The 18,729-nt window shown below is 40.1% G+C and overlaps 2 protein-coding genes across 2 annotated transcripts; both read left to right on the top strand.

Moving 5' to 3' along the window:
- The first annotated feature begins 112 nt into the window (after positions 1-112).
- casp8ap2 (caspase 8 associated protein 2) lies at positions 113-12,584 on the top strand. Its single transcript, XM_042503374.1, has 11 exons — positions 113-425; positions 1,870-1,947; positions 2,379-2,447; positions 2,556-2,630; positions 2,740-2,840; positions 3,592-3,666; positions 4,291-4,406; positions 4,646-6,996; positions 7,974-10,794; positions 11,246-11,345; positions 11,440-12,584. Exons 2-11 carry the CDS (start codon positions 1,914-1,916, stop codon positions 11,500-11,502), a joined length of 5,805 nt encoding a protein of 1,934 aa, XP_042359308.1. The 5' UTR covers positions 113-425; positions 1,870-1,913; the 3' UTR covers positions 11,503-12,584.
- Positions 12,585-14,072: 1,488 nt separating this feature from the next.
- gja10b (gap junction protein alpha 10 b) lies at positions 14,073-17,442 on the top strand. Its single transcript, XM_042504052.1, has 2 exons — positions 14,073-15,464; positions 17,404-17,442. The coding sequence occupies exons 1-2, from the start codon at positions 14,073-14,075 to the stop codon at positions 17,440-17,442; spliced, it is 1,431 nt and encodes a 476-aa protein (XP_042359986.1).
- Positions 17,443-18,729: the final 1,287 nt, after the last annotated feature.

Here is an 18,729-nt window from a genome sequence, read left to right as displayed (position 1 = left end):
CATGCACGTTCCCGTCACTGGTGTTAAAAATCCTGTCCACATGTGAGTGAAGCGCAAATCCTTCCGGGTCGCTATGACGTCGCGCTGGGATGACGTAGCCGGGCAGCGACTCGGTGCAACTCTCCCCGCCAGAGGAGCAACTTTCGCTCGAGCGACCAGCCTTTTTTGCTGCTGTATAACGCTTTCCTTGATGTCAGTTGGCTGTCGGGGATTGTAAACTGCTGAGAAGAACCGCGAATCGCTGTACAGTTGATCTCCTTTGGGATTTGAGTCGTGTTTTTAGTATTTTTTAAAACGGAGGAGCAGCGAGAACACACATACGGCTGTCAGACCGCGGGAAAATGTCGTTACTTCCTGTGCAATGAAGTCTTGGCGCGACATTATAGTTGTAAACAACAAGAGGACACTTAACAATACGCAAACAGGCAAGTCAACCAATTTATAGCTAGCTGGTGCAATATACTTTAGTCTGATCGGTTCATAGTGCTAACATTAGCATCCATAGCTCAGCCGCTGAACACTTTCCCCGATATTTACCTTCAGTCCAGTGAAGTTACAGCCAACGATGTTTCAACTTCACAGACTCGAGCTTGGATATAGGCCTCAATTAAGTATGCTTTAATGTAAATGATATTACTTTCACTCTGTTTTTTGTACCACCAACTCAAGTGTAAATTTCAGGAGCACTTAAAGTCGTGAAACATTAGAGTTTAAGACTTTAAAACAGGACGAAAGTAGCAACAGTAACGGTAATGTTAGATTGAGCCCGAGCTTACAGTGTATCAAATTAATAAGGTCACGGACAGAAAGCTTAAAATAAAGCAATGTTCAGCCAAAAATAGTCGACACAAATAGGAAACTCAACAGTACATTAGCTACTTTTTAACCCAGCATTGTTGTTGAAAGGCTTTGTCTTTTGTTGTCTTCTTTGTTGGACAGTAGTGAACAAAAGACGATCTAAAAAGACCACCATGTCAATCGTGCTAACAGCACAGCGAATAGCCCCACTTTGTCCATTACAGATAACAGCACTTAACCCTCCTTTGAAACCTAGATCGATATCTGTTTTCTTGTGCTACGTTCAGTCACTTTGCGCCGGCATTTACACCTTTGAAACATGAGCAAAATGTTTGAATTATTTTGAATACAGCTAAAAATGCAACGACCATCTTGTCAAGACATGACCTGTCAATCTCAAGAAAGTGGGAAAAGCAAGAAAATTAACTTGGGAAAAAAAAAAAAACAGAAAAGAGAGGGTGAGAAAATTATTATTCTAAAAAATGGGGAAAATGCCCAGGAAACTACATTTAACATTAACTACGTTAACATTTTAGCACATTTTCCAAGTAAGTTCCGTGTTGTTGTTTTTTGTTTGATGTTATATTTTTTTGCCTTCACATATCTGAAAGAAATTAAGCCAGTTTGCTCAGGTTTAAAAAGTATACTAACCTCATACTTTCTATATATAAATATATATATATGTGTGTGTATACATACATAAGGGGTGTTAAACAAAAATATTTAAAGTTTAACAAATGTCCAGTGTAGCCTGATGACACCATTTGGGTTATTTCCAAGGCTTCTCTGTAGCTGCTGAAGAAATTACAGACTGAGCAGTACTGTCCATGATTGGTTCACTGGCCTTTCTATGTAAAATTGGTGGATTGCCGCTATAAGATTGTTATATATCAAATCTGTTTTTTGGATAAGGATCAAATAAATGTGTTGTGATTCACTGTGGTACTGTCTCTGCTTTCAGTGTCTCTATCAGCCAGGTATTACAGATTGATCTTTAGTCTTTGTTAGGTGTGTTTTGGCTGATGTTTGTAGAGTTGTAATGTAACTATTGATTTTTCTTTGGTCTTGCAGTCAGGAATTCCTGTAGACACTAAGCGGCAGAGATACTTGGAAGAATGGAGAACATGGACACCAATCACGCTCCTGGTCGTAAGTTGAATTATACATTGACACACACAAAGTTCCATTAACATTTATTTGTGTTTTGGGAGGTATTCTAGTTGTTTCTTTTTTGTTTCTTTGTTGTTTTTTTCATTTTCAGGTAATTTTCATGTGTTTTTTTTTACTTATTTCTTGCACATTTCTGAGTCATTTCTTTTTGTTGCTTATTTATGCTACTTTCCATGTTTTTGTAAGAAATCAGGCCAATTTGATTAAGTTTAAAAGGGTTAAACCATTAGATGTTTGAAATTATTTCAGTGGAGAAGTGTGTTCCCAATCAACATTCACCCATATTTTGCACTCAAACTCTGTCTTTGCTACTCAGTGCATTTTGACCTAAGATTTAAGATAAAAATGGGTAGAATGTAGAAGGACATAACTTATGACATTCATTTATAACACGTGCATAATATCCACAGCTTTGGTACCTGATGTCAATGAAGACTCTGTGGATATCTATGATGGCCTCGATTTCAGCAACAATTCAGGTAAAATCCTGTGTGAAAAGTTAAAGAGTAATGCTATTAAAAAAAAGGTTGATTATGACTGCACATAACTGATGATAGAGATGTATAATACATGTATATTATCCACAGCTTTGAGGCCTGTTATCAGTGAAGATTCTGTGGACATCTATGAAGGCCTGGATGACGGTTTTAAAAGCAATGCAGGTAAAAGTTATTGTGAAACAGTTCAACTATAAATACTACTTATAACATTATGGATTTCTTGTGAGAGTTTGTAATTGTATCTGATTTGTCTCATTTTGGTTTATTACAGAAAAGTCCTCTCCAAAGGCTTCGGAGCTGAAGGACTCAATGGATCTTTATGAAGAAATCGTCACAGAGGAACAGCAGAGCAGAGAGGCATCATACACAGAGGTGAGTTGCTGTGTACTTATGTGTCTTTTCTCTCTGCTGACCTGTTATAATAGGCTTGTCATAAGGTGGGTTTGCGTAACCCTCAAATTGTGAAAATTGAAATTGCAAATATGAAATAGCCAGGATCTCCAGTTAGAGCAATAGCCATAAATTTGAACGTGTATTACCTCCAAAAAAAGTGCAAAGTATAACATATGAGGAGGAATTTTACTGCCCTGAAATATTTTCAAACTTTTTATCTTTCATCAGGATGATTGTGAGGTAAACCATAGAAATACAGTGTTCATGTTACAAAGTCCTCCACCAGTAAATGTTTGCTTGGCCATCGCAGGGCCTTGCTGGATGAAATTGCATTGTGTTGGAGCAAAAGTTGAGCCAAGGTCAGCTTATTGCCAATCGAGCCCTCTGCATCACGACCCCTGCTGAGAGCACAGATGAAGGGCTGCATGTCACAAACGCAAACCTTGTGCTGCAGGCTGGGGCAGCATTGTTGGATATAAGTGTGGGGGAAGTTTAGAGTGAAAAGCAACTACAATAGATTTCCTCTAACGAACAGCTTGGTGTGAATTGTTCAGTACGGAGTTAACCTTTGTTCATTATTCAGTGTCAAACTCAACATCAGTGTGTTAAAGGGTATAACAATTGTATAATGCTCTAGAGGCTTAGCAGATGTCACCATGTCCTGAGATGTAGAGTGCCGCTTTTTGTTAGCAGACTACCTCACAGTCCTTTTGTTTTTGTCTGTTTGCAGTTGAAATCCAGATTCCAAGCAGCTCAAACCCTCATTAAAGAGTTGCGCAGGAGATTGGAGCAGATGGAGATTCAGGTTTGTTATAGCTTCCATCTTTTTCAGCTGTTTGAAAAAGTTAGGCATTATTGCTTAAATATGGTTAGGCTTCATACAGAATTGAGGAAATATATTAATATGATATAACATTTTAGATACGCTCTACCATTTACCTTAATACAATAATACCATTGCAATCACAGGACTTAGATTAATTCATTACTGCTTTTCTGGAGCTTCACTGCTTCATCAGAATTACAATAACATTGGTTATTGCAGTTATTTCTGTTATTTAGTTGGGTAAAAACCTTTTTGCTGCAGCTCCATCCACAGCACTACATTGCTTAGCTTTCATGCTGGTGTTGTGGGACTGTACTTTAGTCATCAGTGATTGTAACTGATGAACAGTCCATATCTTTAACTAATAAGGGGAGCCAGTGCGGCAACTAGGAGCATGCGCAAAATGCCTAGGCCAATTACGGTCTGACTGGGGTTGCTACATGACGGAGAAAACCGACTTTCAAATGCATTATCTGGGTGTGTTGGTCCAACTTCAAGAAATTCTACTTAGTACAATTTAAGTCCAGTTGTAGTCAGGCTCACTAGATAGTTCTCCTTTTTTAACATTACGTTAATATACTGTCTCTCTTTCTCTCAAACCAGAATACTGGGTTGAACACTGAGAATTGCTGTCTCAAAAAGAACATCTCTGCACTTTTACAAACGGCTAGACAGGAGGTTACACGAAAAGATGCTGAAATTCAGAGGTTAAACCAACAGTAAGTATTTTTTTAAATAACTGGTAACTCGTTTCGACTGTATTATCTGTTTATCAATAACCCATAGGACTGTGTGTTAATATAATTTATGTAATAATACATAATGAGATAATAAGTATGAACTGTAATACAGAAAGCTTGTTATTTCTTTACCACTGTGGTCTATAGATAAAAAGCTACCTCTACTGATTGGATTTATGTTAAATGAGTAATCACTTGACAAATTTTGTTTTCTCCAGGTCAAACAGAGGTCGCCCTTATCACCATTCTCACATGAATAATCTACGGGATCAAAATTCCTCCAATTGGACCTCCACAGGCAGCTCCATGAGTAGGCCACCTCCTCATCACCTGCCTCCTAATCACCCGCCTCCTCCACCGCCACCGCCTCCATCATCCAATCCTCCTCCTCCTCTTCCACCTCTACCACCACCCAGCGAGGATCATCCTCCAAGAGATCCTCCTCAACCCTGCAGGAAAGAAAGCAATAGTTCCACCCATCAGCCCAGTGGATCCAGCAGGAAATCCAGTAAAACTTCATCAATGCGACATAGTGACTCAGACAAACACAAGTCTAAGCACAGAGAGGAGAAAAGTCAAAGTCAGAAAGCGTCTGAATCAACAGAAAGGAGACATAGAAACAGTTCAGATCCCAGCAAGGACGGTCATACCTCTGAGAAAAACAGGTCTCACAAAGCAGACAAAGACACAGGACGGAGATATGACTCGAGGTCATGTAAAAGCAAGAACTACCCTAATATTGAGGGACACCACAGGTCAGACGGAGTTAAAAGCCCTCCACCAGAGGTTTCACCTAGTGCAGTTGATGTCAAGAAAGGGAGAAGTCGAGAATGGAGACACGATATGGCCAAAATATCCACATCAGACTCCGAACATAGTGCAGCTCACAGCTCTAAAGAGAGCCACAGCCGAGATCACAGAAAAATCAACACCAGTGACAGACACATCAGAAGTTCAGACTCAAAGGACAGAAAAAAGTCCTCTTCAAATCAACATGCTGAGCGCTCCAGAGAGTCCTCAAAAGAGAGAGGAGGGGATAGACTGTCAAGGGATCATCAAAGGAAGGAGGATAGACAGCGTGAAGATGAGACCAGCAGAAAGCACAAGAGGAGCACTCCGTCGGAGACAAGCAGAGAGCGTGAGAAAGCAAGACTGAAAGAATCCGAGCAAGGTAAAGATGTCAAAGAAAGACGAGAAAAGACACAAGAGGCCTCAAAAAGATCATCAGAGGAACTAAATATTAGTGAGAAAATCTCTGTAGAGGAAAATAGTCCAAACAGGAAGCTGTGTTTCATGGAAACACTGAATCTAACCCTTTCACCAATTAAGAAGCCAGGGTTGCCCATCGATGCGAGCCAGGGTGGCGTCACACCAGGGGACAAGGTAGTTGACAATGGACCAGATGATGAGACTTCACAGCCAAACTTTGAGGACATGTGTGTGATTGATGAAGTTAACAGCAGTGAATTAGAAGCAGGGTTAGCAGAGAAAACCCCCGAAACACCAAGCTCTGAAAGGACACAAAAGAGGTGTGATGACGTGAAAGATGCCCTGGAAAAGGACCAGACAGAGACTGACAAAGAACTTGAAGACAGTTCAGTCCAAACTACCTCAGTTCATAACCAAGGCCCAGATACTCCAGGGAATCAGATGGCTGAGCATCTCCCAACAGCATCACAAGAGATTACTTCTCCAGAAAAGAAAAACGTTTCAAGAAATCATGAGGACAAAACCATACTGGACTCAGACAGCCAAGTAGATGATTGTAGACCTCGGGAGACTACTGATGGTGACTGTGATATATCTAGAAGCATTTCTGAACAGCACATGGCCAATTCTTCAGAAACAATAAATCCTGGAAATAATATTAATCAATCTGTAGAACTGAAGTGTGGAACTCCTAAAACTACAGAAGAGAAAAGTCTCCCTGCCAATTCAGTTGAAGAAGATGCAGATGCTTCACACACAAGGGAAAATCCTGTAGCCGAAGGTGTTCCTAACAAGGCCAACCACAAAAGTCCAATTTCTCCCACTGTTCTACCTCAGAATGGTCAACAAGGACCTCATGCCTCTACTTCCATTCCCAAGAAAGCTGCTTGTCCCTTGCAGGATGGTCCTAAAGATGCAGATGCTGTATCAAGTACGATAAGCCTTGAATCACTTCCACAGGAAGGGCTGAGTCTATCTGAGGCAATATATATTTTAACACAGACAAATGAAGACACCAACGACAGCAGCAGCATCGTAAATGAGCCAAGCTCTTCCACCAGCTGTATCGCTGTGTCCAAAGTAAGCAGTACGACAGAGGATGCAACATTGCCAGAGAAGTACAGTGACCTCACTCTGACTCCAAAGAAGAGCGACACTCCTAGAAAGAGTCATGGGAATAATGTTGAGCCTTCCAGCTCTGTGCCATTAGTCCATGATGAGGACTCCATGATGCACACACTGAGCAATCTGAAGAGAATCCCTGATGCTATCAGCCCGCTAAGGAGCCCAATAAGGGTAACCAAGAGAAGTCATCTTCATGTTCATGGCAAGCCAGGTCATGTCAAGAGCCTTCAGAAAGGTAGAGTTGGCCTTATTAATGAAAAAGGTCATTGCAAATTAAATCTTACAAATACATACTTCCAGTCATTTAGAGTGGCTGTGGTTGCTAGCCAGTTTTTAAGGGTATGCTACGTTGTGGGCATAAATGTAATGCAATGATCAGTTCCAAACAAAATATCTCTCCTGAGGGTGTACTACACAGCAAGTATCTCTTGAGTTAAAGTTTTGAAGTTTCAGTTTGAGGCCAAATCAAAAATTAATTTTATTGATCGAATATTACCTGTGATAAATGCCAGTAGACTAATCCATGTTCTGATTGGGGTTCTGTTAGCTGTAATATACCAACAGTGTAAAATGAACTTTGGCAAATCAGGACCAAGTAAGAAAACATAATCCAAAGTGGTAGCGTTGTGGTGGTTTGAAGGAATTTTACCAAATGTAATGTGCAAGAGATTAATGTTATAGTGAACTATATATAATATGACCTATTGTTTAAAGAAAGCTTATTTTAGAGCCAGCATGGACAAATGGACCAGAGAAGAATACAACACATTCAGTAATTCAGTCAGAGTAACAACCACCTTGCAAAAAGAATAAAAATTCACACTCAGATTTTCTGCATCACTGGTATAGGTTCCTGTGGCAAAAGCCCCCAAACACAATACATACAGTAAGTGCGACTGTAATTGCACAGCTTTGTTCGTTGGTATTTCCAATGTAATGTTACGTTACAGCTCAACAAGATTTCATATGTGTCTTATTTCCTCAGCTGAGGAAATAAGACACATATATGACAACCAAGGATTTAATGAATGCAAATAACATCAGATGCCGTCTTCAAAATATTCAAATGGCAGCAACCTTTTAAATACAAGATACAGATCCTTCACAAGACAAACAATCTTCACAAGAACTTGTTATAACGAGTTATATTAAAGATAATTATGAGATGCTAAATGTCATTATAAACCTGTTTGCTTTCTCTCTCCCATGCAGATTTCTCCAGCACAGCTCCTGATGCCAATATAAAGAAGTTGGATATAAACAAAGAAAATAAATATCCAGGCTCCCCTCTAAAACATGAAACGCAAAACTTGGTGGACAAAGTATCTGACTTACCTTCAAATCTCTCTGACACTGACCTTGAGGAAGGGGAAATCTTAAGCGAAAGTGATGAGATGGCTGCAGGTTCTCCCGCTCCAGCAAACAAGAGGGCGAAATTAGCACGACCAGGCAGAAGTATACCGAGTCCTAAGTCTGTGTTGAAGAGGAAATCTGAAGAAAGGTGCGTTGCATCGAAAGAAACAATTAAAACAGCAGGTTTAGCGACGAGAAGTCCAAAGAGTCGTTTTAAAACAGTCTCTCCTGCAGCAACCAAAGCTTCTTTTTCAACCATAGAGGAAGTAATGGAGACATTTAAGGTGGTTCGTACTGAGGTCCGAAGAAAGTACATGAAGCTCCATAAAACCTTTCCCAAGAAGAGCTTCTATGGTATGATGGAGAATTTCCAGCAGTCTTTTTTAGAATTTGTGGATGGTGCACATTTTGGTCTAATTTGCAGTCAGGCAGGCGAACTGAAATCCAAGCTGAAGAAATTGATTTCATGCGTGTTTAGCAAAGTATCAAATAATGGCATTGTAAAACGCATCTTTGAACAGCAGGCAGTCGATCTGAAGCAGAGGTTGTGGGACTTTGTAGACGTCCAAGTTGAGTACTTGTTCAAGGACATTTACGCGGCGTTGAAGAGCCTTTGCAAACCAGCAAGAGCTCAGGCTGAGGATAACAGGTCCAGGGAAAATGAGAAGGTATCTAAACAGCCTCCTGCAAAGAAACCACAGTGTCAAAAGGAAGCACAAGCGGCTCCGACCAGCCTGAATCGGATCAAGTCTTGTGCTGTGGTGCCTTACAAAACAGGCCTTGGAAGCAGAGGGAAAGATATCAGAATCACACAGGGGGAAAAAGACAGCAATGTTGAGCGGCATCCAACAAACTGCTTAGATAAACAAACTGTAGACTTCCTCCCTTCCAAAGCTGTTCCTTCAACCCCAGAAAAAAGTAACATATCTTCTTTGGTCATCTCTCAGAATGGCTCTTTGCTTGACAGAACTGACTTTGAGCTTCTCACAGAACAGCAAGCCTCTAGTTTAACATTCAACTTGGTGAGAGACACTCAAATGGGAGAAATCTTCAAGTGTCTCCTGCAAGGATCAGATTTATTGGAAACCAGTGGCATGCCTGGCGACAACACAGCCTGGTCCCTCAGTACGCCAAGGAAAGATGGTGAGAGACTTATCAGCATCACCACTCCAATTAAATTTGACTCTCCATCTAAGCTGCTGTCCCCAACGAAATTTGAAACTCCCTCAAAACTTATCGCAACATGGTCCAGCATTTCACCTCGCAAGATGTCATCCCCGAGACCCAAAGATCAGATCCAGCTAAATCCAGCTTTGTTTGATGAAAGTTGCTTGTTAGAAGTGCCATCAGAGAATAGAACAGCGGCTTCACAAAAGTCATATTCTATTCTAGCTGAAGACCTGGCAGTCTCTCTCACCATTCCGTCTCCTCTCAAGTCTGACAGCCACCTGAGCTTCCTGCAACAGCCGAGCATGCCCCTCATGTCCACTCCAGACAGCGTCATCAGCGCTCACATAAGCGAGGACGCTCTGCTGGATGGGGAGGACGCTTCAGAGCAGGACATCCACCTTGCCCTCGACACGGACAACTCCAGCTGTTGCTCGAGTACCAGCAGCGAAGTTCTCGCCACACCTTTCGTGTTCAAGCCCGACCTGCCGATGCAGGCACTGGTGATGGAGAGGTCCAACGATCATTTCATTTTGAAGATTCGTCAGGCGGCCTCAGGCATCAATACCACGCTCATTGCTGATGATAGCTTAAGTCAAACACTAACAGAAGCAGATCAGCAACTTGGAGAAGATAAGGTAGAAGGTAAAGACGGTCAAGCAAACGCTGTTTTATTGGACAAGTTGCAGAACGATTCTCCTTTAAATGCTTTGCCCTCAAACGCTGTATCTCCAGAGAAAGGTCTCTTAGGAATCTGTAAGACTGCCACTGATAGAGATAAACATCTCACTCAAGATGACAGCGTAACACTAACAAAAGATCCATCCAAAAAAAAGGATTTGTCACCTCAACAAAATACCTCAGACGCTGTGAATTTAAAGAAACTGTCAGGATCCCTAGAAAATAAGCCTAAAACTACTCCTCCAGACAGCATTCTGCACAACGAAGCTCAAAGCTTTGATCATTCTTTTGGACAGATCAGCCAAGCAACCAGCAAGAAAGATATCACAGTCACGGCTGACAAAAACCCAAGTACAACATGCCACAGAGAACAAGACAAGAAAACTCAAAGTCCCTCAAAAGCTCAAAAGTCTCAGAAAAGGATCAGTGGCTCTGGATCGGTGGTGTCAGATACCAGTGCACGTCACCCCGTCGAAAGCTCTGAAACCAAACAAAGGAACCAAGTGTCATCACAACGTGTTTCAGACTCTGGGAGGGATGAAATGGAGGTGTCAGAATCAGAAAGAAATCTCATCATTGCGGACGACATAAGCAGCACACCAGAGAAAGACCGAAGGGATTGTGACAAAGGTAGAAAACGGACAAAGAACCACAAGAAATCAAAAGCCAAGCGGTCCAGAAGAGAGGAAGAGGAGAGGACAGAAGAGATGGGGTCCGACTACAAGACAGACGATTGTGATTCCAAATCGTCCCCATCATCGCTTTCCCCTAGCAACCTCTACGCAAAGAATGTCATCAGGAAGAAGGGCGAGGTGGTGATGGCATGGACCAGGTCAGTTGTTGGTTTGAACATTGACTTTAGATACTGTTGAGTACATCTTGCTGACAGTACATCTGTATTTTGACTTCTGTAAGATTATTTTTGGTTGAATAATCTTAATTTGTGGTATTGCTTCTTTTACTCAAGTTAAGAATGTGAATGCTTTCTTCACTGCTGCCTTTACAACATTAGGTCAAATAAGACGAGAACTAAGCCTCTTTTTTTTCTTCTTGTTGACTCAGTATGTTGATGCCTGAAGAACTTTGTTTTTTTTTCCAACTGCTTAACTTTGAACTGAGCAAAATGCAATCTAGTTATTCTGCATAAACTTGGAACAGGAACAAATCCTAAATTAGAAAACACTGGTGAATGTAAGAATCTTTGTAAAAACTGCTTTAGTGGATTCTAAGTAATGTCTTCTTAAGAATGGTTGTGCTCATAACCTGCATTATTCTTCTGCCAGGGATGAAGATCGAATTATTCTGATTGAACTGCAGACAAAAGGTGCTTCACGTGAGACTTTCTCTGCCCTGTCGGAGAAACTTAACAAGCCATCAGGGCAGGTAAGTTAATCTCTATTCTTTTATTTTACAATTCCATGATCTGGTTTTACAGGCACATACAATAAATGTAACTGTTTTTTTTTTCTTTTCTCAGATTGCTCACAGATTTCATCAGCTTATGAAGCTTTATAAGAAGCAGGAGAAGATGGACACTTGATCGCTATGATGGTGTTAAATCTAATAGTCCTTGTGTTAGAGCATTCCCAAACATACTGTTGCACCAACACAGTTATGATGACTATGTTCATGTGACACAGGGTGGAATTTAATGTCCCTGGGGTCACAGGTTCAATCCCCACATAGGCCACACTGTCTAGCAACTGCCACCATCAACTGATCACAAATATTAGCAGAAGTTTTGGTCAAACCTAGTTGTTTTCTTATTTCAGAGGAATGTCGTAAATCCAGTCACTGTCTGTGAATGTATGTTATTCTGGGTACTGAACTGGACCTGTTCTTGCTGATAGAAAATAATTCAAACTGTGAAAAATAAGGATTCAGTGATAATGACTGTTCCTCAGCACAACTGACGAGATAGACTGATGAGAACAGTTAGTTAGAAAATATTGTTTTTGATGCACTTTTTGGTTTTTAAGAATCCTCACTGCAGTCACTACTTCAATGTTGTTTCTGAAACAGATATCCGGGCCTCACAGTAGCACATAACTGTCCCCAGTGCAGCATCCACACATACTTTGCAGGGTTTGCAGATATGATACATTGCAAAAACGGTGGTTTCAGTAAGTCCTCAGCTTACCTCTACTCATAAATGTATGTTTTTCTTTTCTCGGTATATTTGAGAGAAACTGCCTTAAGACTAAGATTGTTCCACTGCAAGTACGCTCAAATGTTCCTCAATCAAGTGGCATTTTTAGTTCCTAAAATTACTGGATGCTCACTGACAAAAACTTGAAGTATCACTCATCAGTAAACCACCAGCAGTGGAACTGATGGGACCCTGAGGTTGGACCTTTTTAGTATAATTCTGAAATTTTGGATCTTATTTTAATGGATGTATTCATATCTGGGGGAAGAGCTTGAAGTGTTTGGTTGTTAAAACGTTTACATGTCCGATTCATGTACAAGGACAGTACATTTATCTATTAATACAAATGAAACCTTTTATCCATGGGCCTTATTGGCTTTGTGTTTGATTCATCCTGTCACTAAACAGAATGGAATGCAATATTGTGAATATTGTGTGTAATTCTTTAGTGTAAATAAAGTTTTATTTATTTATGCTAGAGTATGTTTGTATTCCTTGTATTTCAAAAATATTAAGAACTAATTGGAAATCATTTAAAATTATTGTACTGCATTGACTGAATAAAGTACCAAGTCTGTTATGTTGCACCAAATATTGCTGTGATACAAATATCCATAAAGTGGGCCACAAAGTATGGAAATAGGGGCCAGTGCCTAGAGGGCACCGGCAACTTGCTAACAGACATTGACATGAAGTTGAGGACAGAAGCAAATGGAGATAGTGCCAAATTTGATTGTGCCAGATTTTTCATGTATGTACTCAGTCTAAGTCTTTGACTCAATCAATCAAAGCTTTATTTGTTTTTGGCTAAACATCAGGCAGTAAAAGTCGCTCTATATAGAAATATACGGATGTCCTACCTGAGCATTTTATCGATTTAAAGTATAGTTATATATAGTTGAAATCCTATCTATGTACATTAGTATTATTGCCAAAGTGTACTTCAAGTATCAGAAGTAAAATTACTCTTTGCAGTGACATATCAAAACTGCTATCATTTTATATAACATTATTTGATTGTTAACACTGATGGATAAACTTGTTTTGCAGCTGTTAGTCTGAGTTGCTTTTATAAACAGTTACCAGGTTTTTTTGACATCCTCTGCAATGGTATTTTCAGGTGATTATACACGAAAGAAGAGATATTTTATTCCATTTCTGCCATTATACTCCCCCAAATCCTCCACACTGCTCCTTTAAGTAGTGCACTTGAGTAAAATGTACCTAAAGTTATGAAAACCATGTGCATCAGTGTGCTGCTATAACAGCCACCACCTGGCTTCATTGATTTGCTTCCATTCAGCCATAAAAGCATTAGTAAGGTCCGACACTGATATTGGGTGATAAGGTCTGGTTCACACTGTTCCAGTTTAGGTCAGGACTGTGCAGCCCAGTCAAGTTCTTCCACACCAAACTTGGAAAACAATTTCTTTATGAAGCTGACTTTGGACATGTTAATAAGTGATAAACTGTTGACCCGAAGTTGAAAGCAAACTGATGCGCGCTATTTTGCTTCATAAGCAAGAAAGTTGTACACATTGTGCATGCCTGTGTATTGACATCTGAGTTGGTGCTATTTTCAGAGCACTGTCCTGTTAAAAGTGTCCGGGTAGAACTAACCTCAGGGCATCATAGTACCATGTGGTGGATCAATGGCTTCACACTGGAGTCCTAGTTTGCAACAGCATCAAAATAGTGTCAGCCCCACTGCACAGTGGGGTCTTATTTGTCTTCGAGGGACCACAGATGAGCCCTGATGTCTCCACAAATGCTATTTTATATTAGCTCTATGCTAAAGCTCATGAAACAAGGACCTTAGAAAACATGTAAGTAAAACCATTTTTATTGAACTTCTGACTTTGCATTTGATGGAAAACCTACAAACATGTTGATATATGTATATCCATACAGCAATTTCAAACTACGTCTCTATTCTTTGACAGATGATAATGTGACAGAAGATGGGGGATTGGAACTTATTAGGAAGTATTTTAGAAGAGGTCCATATTCATTCCACCATCGTGGGAAAGATCTGGCTCACCATCCTCTTCATTTTCCGCATGCTTGTGCTCGGCGTTGCCGCCGAGGACGTCTGGGATGATGAGCAGAGTGAGTTTGTTTGCAACACGGAGCAACCCGGCTGCAAGAATGTGTGCTATGACCAGGCCTTTCCCATCTCCCTCATCCGGTACTGGGTGCTGCAGATCATCTTTGTATCCTCCCCGTCTCTGGTCTATATGGGACACGCATTGTACCGTTTGAGGACCCTTGAAAAGGAGAGGCACAGGAAGAAAGCCTGTCTGAAAGCTGAGCTGGAGGGGACGGACCCAGTCCAAGAGGACCATAAGAGAATTGAGCGAGAACTCAGGAAACTAGATGAACAGAAGCGAGTGCGGAAAGCTCCCCTTCGAGGCTCATTGCTGCGCACATATGTTTTCCATATCTTAACCAGATCTGTGGTGGAGGTTGGTTTCATTATAGGTCAGTGTGCTCTGTACGGCATTGGACTGTCCCCTCTGTACAAATGTGAGAGGTTGCCTTGCCCCAACAGTGTTGACTGTTTCGTGTCCCGGCCAACTGAGAAGAACATTTTCATGGTTTTCATGTTAGTGATTGCTGGAGTTTCTTTATTTCTCAACCTCCTGGAGATTTTCCACCTGGGTGTGAAGAAGATCAAACAAAGCTTGTATGGATACAAATACGGAGACGACGAGAGTGTGTGTAGGTCAAAGAAAAACTCCATGGTGCAGCAGGTTTGTGTGCTCACAAACTCCTCTCCACAGAGGTTGATGCAGCTCACACAGATGACCTGCCCTGTTGTGCCTGATGCTCATCGGGAGTCCCTTTCTTTGAATGTGGCCCCTCAGAATAAGGAGGGGTCCAATGGCTCCAACCTGCAACACACATACCAGCCAAGTCAAGCTGACACGCAGCAGCTGGGGGTGGTTATGGAGCGACGCAACACTTTGGACAACAGGAAGCCCTCGTGCAGCAGCGAAGAGTCAAACGAACCCCATGTCTCCGGCCGGCCCCAATACGCTGGACCTCGACCCACGCTCATGGCGAGCCACATGGAGATCCCAGCTGCCCTGAGGAACCCGCAGAGGAAGCAGAGCAGAGTGAGCATTTGTAAGGAGCTCAGTGACATGAGCGACTCTCCAGAGAGCGACCACTTCCCCACAGCCAGGAAGTGCAGTTTTATGTCCCGAGGATTGTCTGAGGGTAAGCTGGCCACCCCGTCTGACAGCTGTGATTCTCAGAGTGGAACAGATGTGGAGGCCCAGCACCTCAACCAGATAGAGAGTCCAGCAATAACCCCGCCGCCTCCAGCAAGCGGCAGGAGGATGTCCATGGTGAGAACATGAAATGGTCTATCCATATTAATCTTATCTTCCCTTAAGCAGCAAATGTCTGATAGTATATATGGTATAGCTGAATACATCGATGAAGTAGTACAATACATTTCAAGAGTAATTTAATAGCAGGTTAAAAATTATTGCTTCAAGTATGGATAATTCAAAATTCCCTCCCCCACCCCTCCAAAAAAAACCCAACAAAACTGACAGAAGCTGATGGCAGCATTACAAGAAAGGGAAATGCCTTTGACATGTAATTGACAGTAAGCCCTGACCCCCCAGCTGTGATTGAACCGTTGATTGCTTGTTATTTTTGTATGGAAGTCCCCATTTCAAAAGCGCAAAAAGGTCCTGTATAACTGCTGATGAAAACTAATAACAGGGCTTTGCATTTAAAATTAGTGTTGACTGGTCTATGTCTCCCTCTGCTGGACAACTCTGAAACATAACACACCTCAATTTAAGTTAATGTGTGTTCACAATAAAAAAAAAGTACTTTCAGAGAAATAAATAATTAGTCTTTGAAAATGTTTTTAATTACGACACAAATAAGTTATATATAAAAAGTAAAAAATATAAGAATGCGTATTGTATTCAATCAAATTTTGTTAAATCTCTCTATATTTTTATTTAGACATTTTAAAACTCCCAAATTAATTTCCCTCTCATATAGAAAGCTTTGTCGTCTCTGTGAGTGACATGGTTCTATTTCATACCCATGATGTCACAGTGCCTTAGAGTACAACATCACTGCCATATGGTGTTGAATTTCTCTTTAAAGGGGTGCTATTGTGCTTCTCCTTATTTTCTGTTAGATAATGTTAAAATGTCAGTTCATATTAAAAAGGGCAGAGTTTCAAATATTTTGTTAACACTAGGTAAAAGTAAGTCCTGTGAGACAACTGAAGGCTTCAGACTATTCTGAATATGGTTTCCATAGTTCTTCCTACTTTCAAGCCAAGTTTTGATGGATTTCTTCACATGATCTGCCCCAGGCACTCTGTTGCAAGTGTTAACATCAGAGGGCCAAAACCGCTACATGTAGCTGCATGCTAATGTGTGGAAACATATAATCTTAATAATATCTAGTATATATAGTATATAGTAAAAATATAGTTTGTGCAATATTCCTGCTGGATCATGTCCAGTTGTGAAGTTTTATTGCTATTGTTTCAAAATCATTAAGTGCCACAATACTCTGTTGCAGTTATTCTCTGACTGCATGTACACTGCTATGTGTAGCTACATGCTAACATCAGAAAAATATTTAATCTTGGTTTCAGATGTTGTCAATTTCCCCCTGATTTCAGATCATATTCCTACTGGCTTCATGTATTGTGAAGCTTTAGAAGCTTTTATGGGTGACGTTTTACTGTAGAAAGTGCTGTGATACTGTTACACTCATTCCCCTGCTGCAATACACTGCTACATGTAGCTAGATGCTATTGTGAGGGAGCATGTTTTCTTGGTTGGCAATGTTGTTAATTTCTCCCTGACTTTAAATCACATGCCTGCTGGAACATGTTTAGTACTGAAGATTTTGGTTTAGAAGCTTTTATTGGCTCTCAAAGGAACTGGTTTCTACGGACAAGCACATAGCTATAGCATCATGTGACCTATAAAAGCCAAAAAAGTGTTTCCATTGCAGTTTTGTGAAATACAGCCTGAAATTTCACCCCATGCGAGCATAAACACTTTTTTTTTTTTTGCAATAAATGGGTGTGTTTTAGCAATTCACGTGTTTCCATCAGATGTATATTATATTCACAATTTCAATTTGAATGCAATTTGAAGGTTAATGGAAACCTGCTTTAAGTGGCAAGGTGGAAAGTTAAGGTTAGAAAATAACTTTTTTAGCTGCTGATAAGCTAAATGTATTTGTGTCTGTGATGTGAATACTAACATGCATTGACCACATATCTCTCATTTCTTTCAGAGCATGATTCTGGAGCTTTCTTCAATCATGAAGAAGTAAATTGAAAATAACTGTTTTGTGACCAAGCTAGAGGAATATGGGACCTCCAAACAGACAGAGGGATCCTGATTACAAAGGGAGTCCCACCCTGTCTCTCAACTGTAACTTTTTCACATTATGTTTATACACTATGTATTGCACATGAGCAAGAGCAGTTCAAATATGTTCACAGACACTTAGTTATTTACTTCATGTACTTTGCAAATTATATCTCAAGCATCTTATTACTTTTATATTACTAGTTTGCAAACCACTTGCTAATTCAAATATGAATCAAAATTATATTTGGTTCAAAGCATAATGTGACTGCTCATATAATGAGACCAAAAGGCTGTTGCAAAGATATTTGACTGAAGATTGTAATTCAAGATTGTGGAATTGGCAACCACACAAAAAAACATTAAAAAAAAAAAAAAAAGAAAAAAAAGAGGAAACCCTTGTATCAAATGTTAATGATTTATCATACAAATTGAGCTGGAAGATAAAGGGCTCTTCAAATTCTGCTTTTTTGTCAGTAGCGAAATGTTTTTTATGAATATGTCTGACAAATGTATACTTTCATTGTTAATTTTTTCTGTTGTCCTTTTTTCTAATAAACATGTTCTCTCTTTGACAGGACTAAGCTGTCTTCTATGAGCGGCCTGTAGTTTAATCTACATTGAATTTAAATGGGGCCTGAACGTGGTGTTTATTCTATTTATTCTAAAAATAGATGAATAAATAAAATAAAAATCAGATTTTACATTTTCTACAGTGAGGTGGAAATTACAGTCATACCATGAGATATGTGTCCTTTTCATGAAATAAAACTCAACATAAAATACTAATGAACTGGTAAATCAAAAGATACATTTCATTAAAATAGAGATTTATGTGTGATTTGTTATTAAAGTTAATATTAATTCAAAATCAAGTTTGAATGTCCGACCCCCTCCAATTTCAAATTTCAGAAAATTGTCATCAAAGATCACATCAGAATGCAAAATTTAAGAAAATAACGTAATAATTAATGCTTTTTGATTATTTTTCAGGGCCATTTCTTTTATCAACAGCATTTTCTTTTTACTGTCAGTGCTCTATAGGTCCAAATAGGTGAGGATACTTTTCTTGATTAAATTATTCATTGTTAAATGATCAACAATATTTGACGCATAAGTGGTGCGCATGTGCCAGTGTCGTGCCAAAAAGTGATAATCTGCCAGAATTCTGACAAACTGTTGACACTCCTGTTAAACCTGTATCGCCCAGTATTCACATCTTCACCTGCTCTCACATGAATCAAACAGT

Source organism: Plectropomus leopardus, chromosome 16, assembly GCF_008729295.1.
Source record: "Plectropomus leopardus isolate mb chromosome 16, YSFRI_Pleo_2.0, whole genome shotgun sequence".
Classification (NCBI taxonomy): domain Eukaryota; kingdom Metazoa; phylum Chordata; class Actinopteri; order Perciformes; family Serranidae; genus Plectropomus; species Plectropomus leopardus.
Note: the sequence above shows the minus strand (reverse complement) of the source record. Positions and strands in the feature narration are given on the sequence as shown.

What these genes read in the sequence shown, in the direction of transcription:
- casp8ap2 (XM_042503374.1), top strand. Translation starts at nt 1,914, where the DNA reads ATGGAGAACATGGACACCAATCACGCTCCTGGTC. An exon ending in ATTCAGAGGTTAAACCAACA is followed by an intron (nt 4,407 to 4,645) that starts GTAAGTATTTTT and finishes TGTTTTCTCCAG; the next exon opens with GTCAAACAGAGGTCGCCCTT. An exon ending in GTGGTGATGGCATGGACCAG is followed by an intron (nt 10,795 to 11,245) that starts GTCAGTTGTTGG and finishes TTCTTCTGCCAG; the next exon opens with GGATGAAGATCGAATTATTC.
- gja10b (XM_042504052.1), top strand. Translation starts at nt 14,073, where the DNA reads ATGGGGGATTGGAACTTATTAGGAAGTATTTTAGAAGAGGTCCATATT. An exon ending in GCGGCAGGAGGATGTCCATG is followed by an intron (nt 15,465 to 17,403) that starts GTGAGAACATGA and finishes CATTTCTTTCAG; the next exon opens with AGCATGATTCTGGAGCTTTC.